At 49.0% G+C, this 15,973-nt stretch overlaps 1 protein-coding gene across 1 annotated transcript in view; it reads right to left on the minus strand.

The window, feature by feature from the left end:
- Positions 1-217: 217 nt before the first annotated feature.
- The window catches only part of LOC140397023 (uncharacterized), a 135,908-nt gene continuing 120,152 nt past the window's right edge, over positions 218-15,973 (minus strand). Inside the window, exons 15-16 of the mRNA XM_072486066.1 lie at positions 13,502-13,645; positions 218-6,890 (exon numbers count right to left, since the gene is read on the minus strand). Of these exons, the coding sequence (XP_072342167.1) occupies positions 6,645-6,890; positions 13,502-13,645 (390 nt within the window). The 3' untranslated portion in view covers positions 218-6,644. The remainder of the gene's footprint in view (positions 6,891-13,501; positions 13,646-15,973) is intronic.

Consider the following 15,973-nt stretch of genomic DNA (forward strand, 5'->3'; position numbering starts at 1 on the left):
TTCTCACTTGTTTTATCGCTCCGTCGTTAGGGTTTCATAGAATTTACAGTGCAGAAGGAGGCCATTCGGCCCATCGAGTCTGCACCGGCTCTTGGAAAGAGCACCCAACCCAAGCCCACACTTCCACCCTATCCCCATAACCCAGTAACCCCACCCAACACTAACGGCAATTTTGCACTGCCAATCCACCTAACCTGCACGTCTTTGGACTGTGGGAGGAAACCGGAGCACCCAGAGGAAACCCACGCACACACGGGGGAGAACGTGCAGACTCCGCACAGTCAGTGACCCAAGCCGGGAATCGAACCTGGGACCCTGGAGCTGTGAAGCAATTGTGCTGACCACTATGCTACAGCGCTGCCCCTCATAGGTTGCCGGATAGGTCAGGACTCTGCTTCCATTACCCTGAGCAGGCAACAGGAGCACACAGGTAAATGCTCACTTTGGCATGAAATGGTGAAAATGACCTGCATATTCCTCGTGCACAACCCCTGCTGGAATTCAAGGAACTGAATCCCAAATGAACAAACAGGCACTGTAAAAATTGCGGTTTTCTTCTTTTCCCCGCCCACAATTATCCAGATGCAATACTGGATTGTAAAGCCGAATGCATCCAGCTACCCGGAGCTCCAGCTTCATTGTGCTTCAGAGAAAGCTACAGGGTTGTGCTCAGAATTGCCGATGGATTTTCAACATAGTGTACGGCTGGGTGTGTGAAATGTTGGCTCTTGGCTCGCGAAAGGCACTCAGTGGTCCAGTTGGAGAGACAATGCTGGCATCGTGTCATCTTATGAAAAGAACATGTAGAATTCAGAAAGCCAGCCAGCAGCAAAGCTCAAATTAAACAACCTTCTTGAACTCACCGAGGACCGATAAGAAGAAACCGTCTTGGAATCTGTTAGCAGCAGGAATGGAGCAATCTGAGGTGCAAAGAAAAACCGACAGTCTCCGAAACCATTAATCCTCGCTTCCCAATGATTTGGACAGATGATAACTGTGGCATGAAGAGAGTCCGATAGGCAATCCCAATCTAGATATCGTGCAGGCTGGCAGAGTTGCTGAAGCCAGCCAAGAACCATTTGGCCAGCGGCACAGTGGTTAGCACTGCTGCCTCACAGTGCCGGGCCCCGGGTTCAATTCCCGCCTTGGATGACACAGTGTTTAGCACTGCTACCTCACAGCGCTGTGGATTCCGGCCTCGGGTCACTGCCTGTGCGGAGTCTGCGCGTTCTCCCCGTGTCTGCGTGGGTTTCCTCCGGGTGCTCCGGTTTCCTCCGCAGTCCAAAGATAGGTGGATTGGCCGTGCTAAAATTGCCCCATTAATGTCCAGACTTAGGGGGATAAGGTTAGGGAGTGGGTCTGGGTCAGTGGCCACTGGGGAGATTCTGTGACTAATGCCCAGTGCAGGGACTAGGTTCAGTGTAGGGTCCCACACTACATAGCACTAGATTCAAAACTGAAAATGTCACCTGCGCACTTGAACATTCTCATTGAGTGAACAATGAGAATAGTGGTTCAAAACCGGGGTGAGGCACTGGTGGGTCAATCAGGGGCATAATTTGAAGAGAATCGCACAAGACGCATATCAGTTTAAATGTACCATTCTCCTCTTCAGAATTATGTTGACACCACGCACTAAATTAGCAACCACGCCATCACAGTAAGACTTCATCGTTCCTCTGTTCTGAAAATGTGACAGTAGCCTCGATCATGTACAGTTTATGAGCCTTTACAGTTATTATTTACCGACAGTACTTTTCTGTAATATTCACCTCTCTTGCACTTACATTTTGAGCATTGGCAATTTCGTCACGGGCAACCACTTGTATTTCTACAGCGCTTCTAATGGAGTGAATGGGCTAGGGTCTGGCAGATGGAATTCAATGTTGCCACGTGTGAGGCTATCCATTTTGGGAGGAATAACAGCAGAATGGATTATTATTTAAACGGTAAGATGTTAAAACATGCTGCTGTGCAGAGAGACCTGGGTGTGCTAGTGCGCGAGTCGCAAAAAGTTGGTGTGCAGGTGCAACAGGTGATTAAGAAGGCAAATGGAATTTTGTCCTTCATTGCTAGAGGGATGGAGTTCAAGACTAGTGAGGTTATGCTGCAATTGTATAAGGTGTTGGTGAGGCCACATCTGGAGTATTGTGTTCAGTTTTGGTCTCCTTACCTGAGAAAGGACATATTGGCACTGGAGGGAGTGCAGAGGAGATTCACTAGGTTGATCCCAGAGTTGAGGGGATTAGATTATGACGAGAGGTTGAGTAGACTGGGACTGTACTCATTGGAGTTTAGAAGGATCTTATAGAAACATATAAAATTATGAAGGGAATAGATAGGATAGATGCGGGCAGGTTGTTTCCACTGGTCGGGGAAAGCAGAACTGGGGGGCACAGCCTCAAAATAAGGGGAAGCAGATTTAGGACTGAGTTTAGGAGGAACCTCTTCACCCAAAGGGTTGTGAATCTATGGAATTCCTTGCCCAGTGAAGCAGTTGAGCCTCCTTCTTTATACGTTTTTAAGAAAAAGATAGATGCCTTTCTAAAGAATAAAGGGATTCGGGGATATGGTGTACAGGCCGGAGAGTGGAGCTGAGTCCACAAAGATCAGCCATGATCTCATTAAATAGCGGAGCAGGCTCGAGGGGCCAGATGGCCGACTCCTGCTCCTAGTTCTTATGTCTTAAAGGAGGAATGCGAGGTATCGAAGGCGGAGAGGGGTAGTGGGGAATACCAGAGCTTGTGTGTGGGGGGGGGGGGGGGTGGGGGAAGCTGAAGGCACGGCTGCCAATGATGGAGCATTTAAAATGGAGGATGCTCAACAGGCAAGAATTGGAGGACTGCGGAGATCTCGGAGGGTTGTGGGGGCTGGAGGTGAAATTGAGCAATTTAATGGAGCTGGCACTAGGTGGTATACCAGTTGAACTAGAAGCAGGAAATTCTGATGCAGGATTGGGGAATATCTGACGGGGAATAAAAGGTACATCATTCTTTTGGGTAACACCCTTCATCGGGATTGAGCCATTCTACTCGGGAGTTGCCGCCACCTGAAATGTTGATGTGGAGACGCAGGCATTGGACTGGGGTGAGCACAGTAAGAAGTCTTACAACACCAGGTTAAAGTCCAACAGGTTTGCTTCAAATCACTAGCTTTCGGAGCGCTGCTCCTTCCTCAGCTGAATGAAGAGGTAGGTTCCAGAGATCTCTCTGGATCTGTAAAGTCTTAATCACCTGCAAATGCTCGCATTCATAGTATCGTCTGGCATCTTTGAATTTGTCTATATATATGTTTCTGGAACCCACCTCTTCATTCACCTGAGGAAGGAGCAGCGCTCCACAAGCCAGTGATTCGAAACAAACCTGTTGGACTTTAACCTGGCTGGTGGTGTAAGGCTTCTTACTGACCTGAAATTTTGGTCTGCTTTCTGTCTCCACTTGCAAAAAACCTGCCGGGGGCTTCGGCGTTCCCGGGATTTTTCTCTATCCCCAGTAGGAATGCAAATCCCGTTTCTGGGCTCTCCTGGAATTGTGTTTGCCGCTGATTTCGAATTCGATCCAGGATTATTATCCTGTACGAAAATTGGGTCCAGACCCGAGACTCAATCCCGTTGGAATTTCATCCAAATCGTTCCATCAACAACAACAAAAAACGCAAACCTGAAGGCTGAAGAAAAACAGCTGGAAAAAGTGCAAACGGAGAAATAAACTGAGGATAAGCATATGCCGACCATCTGTCAGCCAGTCTGGGATCTATATAAAAGCAGCAGTATGAGTCATTTGACTCGTAGCAGCCTGAACTCAGCAAGCTTCCTCCATTGGCAACAATTCAGGGAGGGAACCTTTCGTATCCTCACTGTGTGGGTGACACTAGTAGCTCGTCTATAGCAGACGCACCAGCTGAAGTCCACGCCTCTCGCTCGGTTTGCAGAGCTGGGGGGATGAGGCACTAACCCTCACAGATCCTAGTTAGTTGGGAGATACCAGCACCCCAGCTCGAACGGATCTGGAACACAAGTCGCCTTTGCTAACGCTGGACGTTTCATTCAGGGCAAAAGCAGATTTTGGCTTTGACGGGGAAGGTGCTGCATTCTACTGAGAGAGCGAGAATCGCTGGCTGTGAAAGCAGACCAAGGCAGGCCAGCAACACGGTTCGATTCCCGTAACAGCCTCCCCGAACAGGCGCCGGAATGTGGCGACGAGGGGCTTTTCACAGTAACTTCATTTGAAGCCTACTTGTGACAATAAGCCATTTTCATTCATTTCATTCATTCATTGTCAATCAGCATAGCAGAATTGAAGTCAGCAGCACAAAGGTCCCTGGGTCGACTCATGAAGACATTTAAGCATTGATCCGAACGCTATCACGGCTTGAGAATCTGACCAATTCTCTTTGATACCCAGAAACTCTAACACTGCGGAGGTGAATGATTAATTCTCTCCATCCCTTGTTGTCTGTGTGTTCTTTACCTTTTTAAAAAAGAAACACACACACTCATTCCCAGGTGGTTCATTGAGTAATGGAATCATATGGACCACAATGCTCCCTGCTACTGGTCCCCAGCGGGAAACCAATGCTTCAAGAGGGGAGAACAGAGAGGACAGAAATATAGACCATACGACCATAAGACATCGGATCAGAATTCAGCCACTCGGCCCATCAAGTCTGCTCCGCCATTCAATCAAGGCTGATATTTTTCTCATCCCCATTCTCCTGTCTTCTCCCCATAACCCCTGATCCCCTTATTAATCAAGAACCTATCTATCTCTGTCTTAAAGACACTCAGTGATTTGGCCTCCACAGCCTTCTGCGGCAAAGAGTTCCACAGATTCACCACCCTCTGGCTGAAGAAATCCCTCCTCATCTCTGTTTCAAAGGATCGTCTCTTCAATCTGAGTTTGTGTCCTCTGCTTCTAGTTTTTCCTACAAGTGGAAACACCCTCTCCACGTCCACTCTAGCCAGGCCTCGCAGTATCCTGTAAGTTTCAATAAGATCCCCCCCTCATCCTTCTAAACTCCAAAGAATACAGACTCAGAGTCCTCAACCGTTCCTCATACGACAAGCTCTTCATTCCAGGGAATCATCCTTGTGAACCTCCTCTGGACCCTTTCCAAGGCCAGCACATCCTTCCTTAGATACGGGGCCCAAAACTGCTCACCGTACTCCAAATGGGGTCTGACCAGAGCCTTGTACAGCCTCAGAAGTGCATCCCTGGTCTTGTATTCTAGCCCTTTTGACATGAATGCTAACATTGCATTTGCCTTCCTAACTGCCGACTGAACCTGCACATTAACCTGAAGAGAATCTTGAACAAATCGGCGTGTAGATTAATTTGTTCTTAATCTAGGACAAAGGTTCGGCACAACATCGTGGGCCGAAGGGCCTGTTCTGAGCTGTATTTTTCTATGTTCCATGTTCTAAGGCCTCCCTTTGAGCTTCTGATTTCCTAAGCATTTTCCCATTTCGAAAATAGTCTACGCCTAAATTCCTCCTTCCAAAGTGCCCAAGCTCACACTTTTCCACCTTGTATTCCACCTGCCACTTCTTTGCCCGCTCTGCTAGCCTGTCCAAGTCCTTCTGCAGCCCCCCTGCTTCCTCAATACTACCTGTCCCTCTGCAGATCTTTGTATCATCTGCAAACGTAGCAACAGTGCCTTCAGTTCCTCTTCCTCGGTCATTGTGGAAAGTTGTGGTCCCAGACGTACACCATTTACTGGGGAGGGGGGGGGGGGGGGGGGAGGGGGGGCCATTTTGAATTTGTGCAACTTGAACGCCATTTTCCACCTCTTCTTATTTCCATCGGAGTCAACAAAATGGAAACCAGGCTGCGGATTGACAATTGCCTGAGCTGTGGTATCTGTATTGCCCAGCTGCTGTTAAAAGACAAGTGTCTCAAAGCGGAACTGCTGAATTACTGAAAGCTGCAACAATCTCCAAGTAAACAGGCTCTATGCGTTGCTTAATAACATGCTCACAGCTCGGGGGTGAGACCCACGCAGACACGGGGAGAATGTGCAAACTCCACACGGACGGTGACCCGGGGGCCAGGATCGAACCCGGGTCCTCGGCGCCGTGAGGCAGCAGTGCTAACCACTGCGCCACCGTGCCACCCACATTAGCCCTCCTTATGGATAAGCCTGGAGCATCTAACTTGGAGAACATCACGATCAAACCTGAGCCAATGTCTCCAAGTCCAATTAACATAGAACTGACAGCCAATGTTTACGCTCCACGCCAACCTCCACACATCCTACTTTGTCTCACCCGAAGTCTCTCAAAGCTCTCCACCTACAGCAGATCTGTTTTTTGGTTGATGTGCGCTTGGGAACCTCAGCAGTCGTACAACAGGAAAGAGCATCTCACACTGACTAGCGACTGAGCTAGGAGACCACATAAAAAGCTGGGGGGGCTTCAATAAACGCTATAAGATACAAAAAAAATAAATTCAAAGTTCACGTCGAAAATACAAAAATAAAGGTCTTGCCCTCCCAAGTTGTTCCCTGATATCTTGACGAATTTCTTTTCCAGACTATTTCTCTTTTAGGACTTCCTTCATATTCAGTTGTGAGGCACATTTTCACAGCCCCACGCAATTTCTTTAACAGCAAATATTTGACCTTTAAATATTGGTTTCCAATTCTTTTCAGACTAATTTTCGATGTCTGCTTGGAATGATCTTCCGGTACGTTCTCCGCTCCGACACATTCCGCTTCACCTTCACCACCGGTGCCTGTTCCAGATTGAGGGAAGGGCTGGAGTGAGATTTTTTCAAGTTGCTGCCTTCCCCTTCGATGATACCGTACAGGTGGGCCTCCAGCATGTCCAGGTCGTCTGTGCCTTCGTTCAGCTTAACTTTCAACAGGTTGACGTACGTTTCAATTCGACATTTCTGCAAAGGGTAAAAAGACAAAAAGAGCTAAGTTGCTGGACTGAGACACCCAGGTGGAGAGGCCCGAGGCCCACAGTGCAGTATATTGCCCAGGCTGGTTAGAAAGTAGGTGTAGCCATCTGGGACGGCCACTTACAATAAGAAACATGGACGGTCGCAAAGCATAGTGGGAAAAATGGACAATGCAAAGTTCAGGCAGGCCCAGAGCCTGAATGTATATTTGCGAGTGAGGAATCTAGACGGTATGGAAATCCCCAACCGAATAGCATTTGATGGCCCATCTCCGTAAGACAAAGGATTGATACTCGAGTAACCGATACAATCCCAGACATTTTGGCGTCACTCCCTGTACTCAGGAAGCATCAACAACAGGGTCAGTGACCGCTTAGGACACGCCCGGCCATCAAGGCACCCGCCCCCTTTATTGGCTCAAATCGAATACAGTGATCGAGAATTACCCAATTAGTGGGGTCCAAACTGAAGGCCCGCCCAAAAGAGCGCCCCAAGGATAAAGAGAGACCGCCGTGCGTTCGGTCTCTCTTGGACCTTGCGCTCCGGCAACGTCCACCTCCAATCGCAGCCCCACCAGAAGCAAGTTCAAGTTCAACGCCCGCTAACCAGACGGATGAGCCCAGCTGAGCAGCAGTTACTTCTCCAGACCCGATAGGCCCAGAATCGGACAGCGGCCACTGTTCCTCTGACCTAAGCCGGGTGCCTGAAGTTAAGTACAGGTTGTCATGGTTGTTAGGTGTAGTTTAACTCGTAGTGTTTATGCTGCATGATTAATTGTGTGTAAATAAAGTCCCCTTGACCTTGAACTAACTAACTGGTGTTTGACTCTTTGATCGATCGCCGGTTGAACCTTGTGGTGGTATCATTTGATACCTGGCGACTCTGAGCACTAGAATATTGATAGCCAAAGGAAGAAGGGCAACCTTATTGAATGCCATAGTTACAGCAGGTAAAAAAAGGCAAGAGAAGGCAGGTGAGATAAATCAAGACGTCGTATTAACTAACTTGGGCGGCACGGTCGCACGGTGGTTAGCACTGCTGCTTCACAGCGCCAGGGTCCTGGGTTTGATTCCGGGCTTGGGTCTCTGTCTGTGCGGAGTCTGCACGTTCTCCCCAGTGTCTGCGTGGGTTTGCTCCGGTTTCCTCCCACAAGTCCCGAAAGACGTGCTGTTAGGTGAATAGGACATTCTGAATTCTCCCTTTGTGTACCCGAACAGGCGCAGGAATGTGGCGACGAGGGGATTTTCACAGTAACTTCATTGCCGTGTTAATGTAAGCCTACTTGTGACACTAATAAAGATTATTATTATTAATCGGTTTAACCTCTAGATTATTGAGGAAACGTGGAGTAATAGCTCAGTGGTGGAACATGTGACTCTACGTTATAGAGGAAATGGACATGCAGAATTGTTACTGTGTAGAAGAAGGACATTCAGTCCATCGTGTCTACACTAGCCCTACAAATGGGCATTATGACAACGCCATTGCCACTCCCGCACATCATTTCTATTCAAATAATCATCCAATACCCTCTGGAACGCCTCGATTGAAGCTGCCTCCACCACGCTTGCAGACAGTGAGTTCCAGACCCAAACCACTCGCTGGGTGAAAGAGTTTTCTCTCACATCACATTTACTTCTTTTTCAAATCACTTTAAATCTGTCGCCCTCTCGATCTCCATCCCTTTCCGAGCAGGAACGGTTTCTCCCAGTCTACTCCATCCAGCCCCCTCATGATTTTAAACTTCTCCATTAAATTTCCTGTCTGCTTTCTTCCCTCCCAGGAAAACATGGAAAAATAGAAAATAGGATCAGGAGGAGGCCATTCGGTCCTTCGAGCCTGCTTCCCCATCCATTATGATCATAGCTGATCATCAAGTTCATTACCCCGATCCCGCCTTCCCTCCCGATTCCTTTAGCCCCAAGAGCTAAATCTAATTCCTTCTTGAAATCACACAACGTTTTGGCCTCAACTACTTTCTGTGGTAGCGAATTCCACCGATTCACCGCTCTCTGGGTGAAGAAATTTCTCCTCACCTCAGTCCTAAAAGTTTTACCCCTTATCCTCAAACTGTGACCCCTAGTTCTGGACTCCCCCACCATCGGGAACATTCTTTCTGAATCTACCCTGTCCAATCCTGTCAGAATTTTATAAGTTTCTATGAGATCCCCTCTCACTCTTCTAAACCCCAATGAATACAATCCTAACCGACTTAGTCTCTCCTCATATGACAGTCCCGCCATCCCAGGAATCAGTCTGGTAAACCTTCACTGCACTCCCTCCATAGCAACATCCTTCCTCAGATAAGGACCCCAAAACTACACACACTCCTCCAGGTGTGGCCTCACCAATGCCCGATACAATTGCAGTGAAACATCCCTATTCCTAAACTCAAATCCTCTCGCTATGAAGGCCAACATACCATTTGCCTTCTTTACTGCCTGCTGTACCTGCGCGCTTACTTTCAGCGACTGATGCATGAGGACGGCGAGCTCTCGCTGAGTATCCACCTCTGTCAATTTACACCCATTCAATTAATAATCCCTATTTTTACTACCAAAGTGGATAACCTCACATTTGTCCACATTTTACTGCATCTGCCATGCGCGTGCCCACTCCCTCAGCCTGTCCAAATCCCGCTGAACCATCTCTGCATCCTCCGCACAGCTCACCCTCCCACCCATCTTTGTATCATCTGCATATTTGGAGATAATGGGCGGGACTTCCAGTCTGGGGTAAAAACCGGAGTGTTTTACCCCGGCGTCGGCGCCCGTTCCCAGACCCCCATTCTCCCCCCTCCGTGGGGCTAGCAGGGGCGTCGCGCGATTTACGGGGGCGGGGCCTCGGCGCGGCGTACAAGACGCGGCGCCTTGGGTCCCTGCGCATGCGCAGTTGGGCCGGCGCCAACTAGCGCATGCGCGGGGGCCGTCCTCCCCCAGGCCGCCCCGCGCAAAAATGGCGGATGGATCCGAGGGGGCAGATAAGAGTCAACCGTATCAGGGCGGCACGGTGGCGCAGTGGGTTAGCGCCGCGGCCTCACGGCGCCGAGGTCCCGGGTTCGATCCCGGCTCTGGGTCACTGTCCATGTGGAGTTTGCACATTCTCCCCGCGTCTGCGTGGGTTTCGCCCCACAACCCAAAGATGTGCAGGGTAGGTGGATTGGCCGCGCTAAATTGCCCCTTAATTGGAAAAAATGAATTGGGTACTCTAAATTTATTAAATAAAAGAGTCAACTGTATCACTGTGTGGAACTGGAGTCACGTGTAAGGACAGATTTCCTTCCCTAAAGGACATGAGTGAACCAGATGGGTTTTTGCGACAATCGACACTGGTCTCATGGCCATCGTTAGACTTTTAATTCCAGATTTTTTATCGAATTCAAGTTTCACCATCTGCCATTGCAGGATTCGAACCCGAGAATTACTCTGGGCCGCTGGATTACTAGCCTAGTGACAAAACCACTACGCACCGCCTCCCCTTAATGTGACACATGGAATAGAATTGGATGGTTTATGTCACAGGACGACTAATGCTCAGACCTCAAAACATGTGTACAAATCCCGCCTCAGCAGCTAGTGGGTTTAAATTTAGTTAAATCGATAAATCCGGGAGAAAAAGCTGAATTGTTGTAAAAAAAACACCTTGTTGACTTCAGCAAAGGTTATAAGATATAAAAACAGATTTAAAGGTTCACATTGAAAATACGAAAATAAAGGATTTGCCCGCCCATATTTCTGCAACGTAGTCCTCAAAATGTTGGTTTATTGTAACGTAAAGGTATTTACAATATACTTCAGAGGTTTGTCCTGTCCGTTCCATCCTTGGCCGACTTTATATGGAATCAATCCCGGCATGTCGTCCCCTATCGGAGGAGCTCGTATTCGGCGAGACTCACGGGGGTAGCGGTTACTCACACTCGTTAAGTCTCATAGGGATGTCTCGGATCGTGTCTTCAGGATCCTTAAGGGGGAGGGGGAGCAGCCAGAAGTTGTGGTGCACATTGGTACCAACGACGTAGGTAGGAAAAGGGGTGTGGCGGTAATAGACAAGTTTAGGGAGTTAGACTGGAAGTTAAAAGCCAGGACAGACAGAGTTGTCATCTCTGGTTTGTTGCCGGTGCCACGTGATAGCGAGGCTAGGAATAGGGAGAGAGTGATGTTGAACACGTGGCTGCAGGAATGGTGTAGGAGGGAGGGCTTCAGGTATTTGGATAATTGGAGCGCATTCTGGGGAAGGTGGGACACGTACAAGCAGGACGGGTTGCATCTGAACCAGAGGGGCACCAATATCCTGGGAGGGAGGTTTTCTAGTACTCTTCGGGGGGGTTTAAACTAATTTGGCAGGGGAATGGGAACCGGATTTGTAGTCCAGCAACTAAGGTAGCCGATATTCAGGACGCCAAAGCGTGTAGTGAGGCAGTGGGGAAGGGAACACTGACAAAGGAGAGTACTTGCAGGCACGGAGATGGGTTGAAGTGTGTATACTTCAACGCAAGAAGCATCAGGAATAAGGTGGGTGAACTTAAGGCATGGATCGGTACTTGGGACTACGATGTGGTGGCCATCACGGAAACTTGGTTAGAAGAGGGGCAGAAATGGTTGTTGGAGGTCCCTGGTTATAGATGTTTCAATAAGATTAGGGAGGGTGGTAAAAGAGGTGGGGGTGGCATTGTTAATTAGAGATAGTATAACAGCTGTCGAAAGGCAGTTCGAGGAGTATCTGCCTACTGAGGTAGTATGGGTTGAAGTCAGAAATAGGAAAGGAGCAGTCACCTTGTTAGGAGTTTTCTCTAGGCCCCCCAGTAGCAGTAGAGATGTGGAGGAACAGATTGGGAAACAGATTTTGGAAAGGTGCAGAAGTCACAGGGTAGTAGTCATGGGTGACTTTAATTTCCCAAATATTGAGTGGAAACTCTTTAGATCAAATAGTTTGGATGGGGTGGTGTGTGTGCAGTGTGTCCAGGAAGCTTTTCTAACACAGTATGTAGATTGTCCGACCAGTGGGGAGGCAATATTGGATTTGGTACTTGGTAATGAACCAGGGCAAGTGATAGATTTGTTAGTGGGGGAGTATTTTGGAGATAGTGACCACAATTCTGTGACTTTCACTTTAGTAATGGAGAGGGATAGGTGCGTGCAACAGGGCAAGGTTTACAATTGGGGGAAGGGTAAATACGATGTTGTCAGACAAGAATTGAAGTGCGTAAGTTGGGAACATAAGCTGTCAGGGAAGGACACAAGTGAAATGTGGAACTTGTTCAAGGAACAGATACTACGTGTCATTGATATGTATGTCCCTGTCAGGCAGGGAAGAGATGGTCGAGTGAGGGAACCATGGTTGACAAGAGAGGTTGAATGTCTTGTTAAGAGGAAGAAGGATACTTATGTAAGGCTGAGGAAACAAGGTTCAGACAGGGCGCTGGAGGGATACAAGATAGCCAGGAGGGAACTGAAGAAAGGGATTAGGAGAGCTAAGAGAGGGCATGAACAATCTTTGGCGGGTAGGATCAAGGAAAATCCTAAGGCCTTTTACACATATGTGAGAAATATGAGAATGACTAGAGCGAGGGTAGGTCCGATCAAGGACAGTAGCGGGAGATTGTGTATTGAAGCCAGACAGAGCAGGTGTACTGTTGATCTCTCTGCCATGAAAAGACTATCTCTTGACCATTTGGTGAATTCAGAATTATAAATGTTCTCAGTAGTGACTTTAACCTGATGTGCTTCTGTTAAAAGGTGTTTCTTTCGTAAGTCTTCTGGATGTTAAAAGGACAGCATAAGCATTACTTTGGGGGTTGTATTTGAATTGATGGTTGCTAAGATGTTCACTGCATGTTTTAAAAAGGTTAACTTGAGTTCATAGAAAAAACATTGTTTTGCTTTAAAAAATACTTTTCCATTTCTGCTGTCCCACACCTGTAGAGTGGGCCGTGTGCTCCCCATACCACAATCTGGTAAAAGTTGTGGGTCAGGTCACCTCCATGATACACTTTGGGGTTCTCTAAACCCTGGCCCATAACACACCACACCACACAAATGGTCAAGCAAGCCACTCAGTTATATCCAAGTTGTGATTGGGTATGTGAAATAAACGCTAGCCTTGTCAGAGACGTCCATCTCCCATGAATGATTTTTTTTTTTTTAAATCAGCAAAAGATTTACTTTTTTTTCCTATTTTTTAAATTTAAGAGTACCCAATAATTTGTTTCCAATTAAGGGGCAATTTAGCGCGGCTAATACACCTACCCTGCACATCTTTGGGTTGTGGGGGGGGGGGGGCGAGACCCACGCAGACACGGGGAGAATGTGCAAACTCCACACGGACGGTGACCCAGAGCCGGGATCGAACCCGGGACCTCGGCGCCGTGAGGCCGCAGTGCTAACCCACTGTGTCACCGTGCCACAGGAATGAAAATGGCGCAGTGGATGTGGCTTTACTGATGTCAGGTAATATAAAGTGAGCTCTATTCCGACATTTGTCGCCTGTCCAGAAGGTGGCCAAAAGTGGAGCCTGTGGCCTAGCTCGATTTCTGTCACCTTGACAACCGCAGAATTCAGCAAATTTTTAAAAAAGGGAAAAGCCAGATTTGGAGGCCTTACCTCATATTCAAAGTACTCCTGCTTCAGTTTGTACTCCTCAAACTCTTTCGCTTTCCCTTTTTTTTCTGGAAAGTTCATCTGAAGGTCGTCAAGGTCGTCCAGTATGGTTTGCAACATTGAATCGTGGGATTCAAGCTGATCCTCCTGAAACAATACAAAAGGTTTAGCTTTAAGGTGCCTTTTTCTTTTGGTCATTAGTCCTTGGAATACGGGCACCGCTCAGCGTTTTATTGCCCATCGCAATGGGCAGCCGGAGATTGGTGCCTTGGGTTTGTTCAAACCCGCCCAGTCACGTAGAATGACTGAAAAAGGAGGCCATTCTGCCCATGGGGCGTGTGCTGGGATCTGAGGCAATTCCAGGATAAAACGTCACTTCCTGCATCGGGTCAGTGATAATCGAGCACAACCTCGCACTTGAACTTGAGGAAAGAAGGTGCACCAGCTGAAAATGAAGTTAGAGCTCTGGGAGCACTCCGAGATCAGAAGATGGGGCGGAATTCTCCGCAATCGGCGGGATACGCGCGACCGGCGCCAAAAACGGCGCCAATCAGTCCGGCATCGCGCCGCCCCAAAGGTGCGGAATTCTCCGCGTCTTGAGGGGCCGAGCCCTAACCTTGAGGGGCTAGGCCCACGCCGGACTGATTTCCGGCCCGCCGGCTGGCGAAAAAGGCCTTTGGTGCCCCGCCAGCTGGCGCGAAACTGACTTTGCCGGGCGGCGCATGCGCGGGAGCGTCAGCGGCCGGTCACGGCATCCCCGCGCATGCGCAGTGGAGGGGGTCTCTTCCGCCTCCGCCATGGTGGAGACCGTGGCGAAGGCGGAAGGAAAAGAGCGCCCCCACGGCACAGGCCCGCCCGCGGATCGGTGGGCCCCCATCGCGGGCCAGGCCACCGTGGGGCGGCGTGAATCCCGCCCCGGCCGGCCGCCGAATTCTCCGGCCCGCGATGGGCCGAAGTCCCGCTGCCGTCATGCCAGCCCCGCCGGCGTGAATCAAATCACCTCTCTTCCCGGCGGGACTGGCGGCGCGGGCGGGGTCCTGGAGGGGGTGGCGGGGGGGCGATCTGACCCTCGGGGGGGGGGTGCCCCCACGGTGGCCTGGCCCGCGATCGGAGAATCCTCTTCGAGTTTACAACTGTGCTATCCTTCTGCAAAGTAGTGACTCCATTGCTACAGTTCAAAATAGCAGCATAAAATGGAAATATAAGGTCGAATCACCCCGGAGATAAATTTGGAGGAAGGACTGGGAGCAAATGCAGGGCACCTGATGTTGAGGTGTCTCTACGACAAATTGTCTCTCTGTACAAGATGAGGTGGCCTCTGACCAGTGTTGACTACACCAGCAACAAAGGGTAGCTCATTATTATATTGTAAGGACCCTTCCTATTGATTCCCTCTTTTCCTATTTTATTTACTTTGTGGTTATGATTTTTGATCCATGGATGATTAATGGACATGTACCTTTAAGTCGAGCAGCGGAAGTGAAGAACAATAATAATAATCGCTTGGTGTCACGAGTCGGCTTCAATGAAGTTACTATGCAAAGCCCCTAGTCGCCACATTCCGGCGCCTGTTCGGGGAGGCCGGCACGGGAATTGAACCCGCGCTGCTGGCATTGTTCTGCGTTACAAGCCAGCTATTTAGCCCACTGTGCTGAACCAAAGGTTGAACAGCAGAACTCAGACTTTCTGGCACCCAAGAGATCAGAGGGATTTGTTTCGATTGGTTGGCTGGGGGCCAGGGGATTTCAGCGGATGAAGGAAGTGGTTCCTGGATCTGAGAGGAGCAGCTGTGAGTGTCTATCTCTCTCTTTCTCCAGAAATGTTCCTGTTATAACCTGCCTACTTACCATTGGCTGGGGACTAATGACAATCCCACAATCCTGTGGGAGTATGAGCTTCCCCAATGAGGGGGGCGGAGAAACTAAGAGATTAAGGAGAGATTAAACAGTTTGAGCTCACACTCGCTGGAGTTTAGAAGGATGAGAGGGGATCTGATCGAGGTGTATAAAATACTAAGAGGGATTGATAAAGTAAACGGAGACCAAATGTTCCCCCTTGTGGGGCAATCTAGAACGATAGGTCACAGATACAGGCTGAGAGGCGGTAGATTGAGAACTGAGATGAGGAGGAACTACTTCTCGTAGAGGGTGGTGAAGTTGTGGAACTCGCTGCCCCACAGTGCGGTGGAGTCCGAATTATTAAATGGTTTCAAGAAGGAGACAGATATATTTCTGATTAAAAAACGGGTTAAAGGGACATGGGGAAGAGGTAGGGAGGTGGATTTGAGACCAGGAAGAGATCGGCCCTGATCTGATTGAACGGCGGGGCAGGCGCGAGGGGCTGATTGGCCGACTTCTGCTCCTAATTCCAATGTCCGATGTTCCTATGTACTGCTGACCTCTGAACCTGCAGAGACGTCCTTGAGGCCTGGATGAATCTACAGTGAAAACAGACTGGAAGCAAAAACCTCGAACT

The sequence above is a fragment of the Scyliorhinus torazame genome, chromosome 20 (genome assembly GCF_047496885.1).
Source record: "Scyliorhinus torazame isolate Kashiwa2021f chromosome 20, sScyTor2.1, whole genome shotgun sequence".
NCBI classification, from domain to species: Eukaryota; Metazoa; Chordata; class Chondrichthyes; order Carcharhiniformes; family Scyliorhinidae; genus Scyliorhinus; species Scyliorhinus torazame.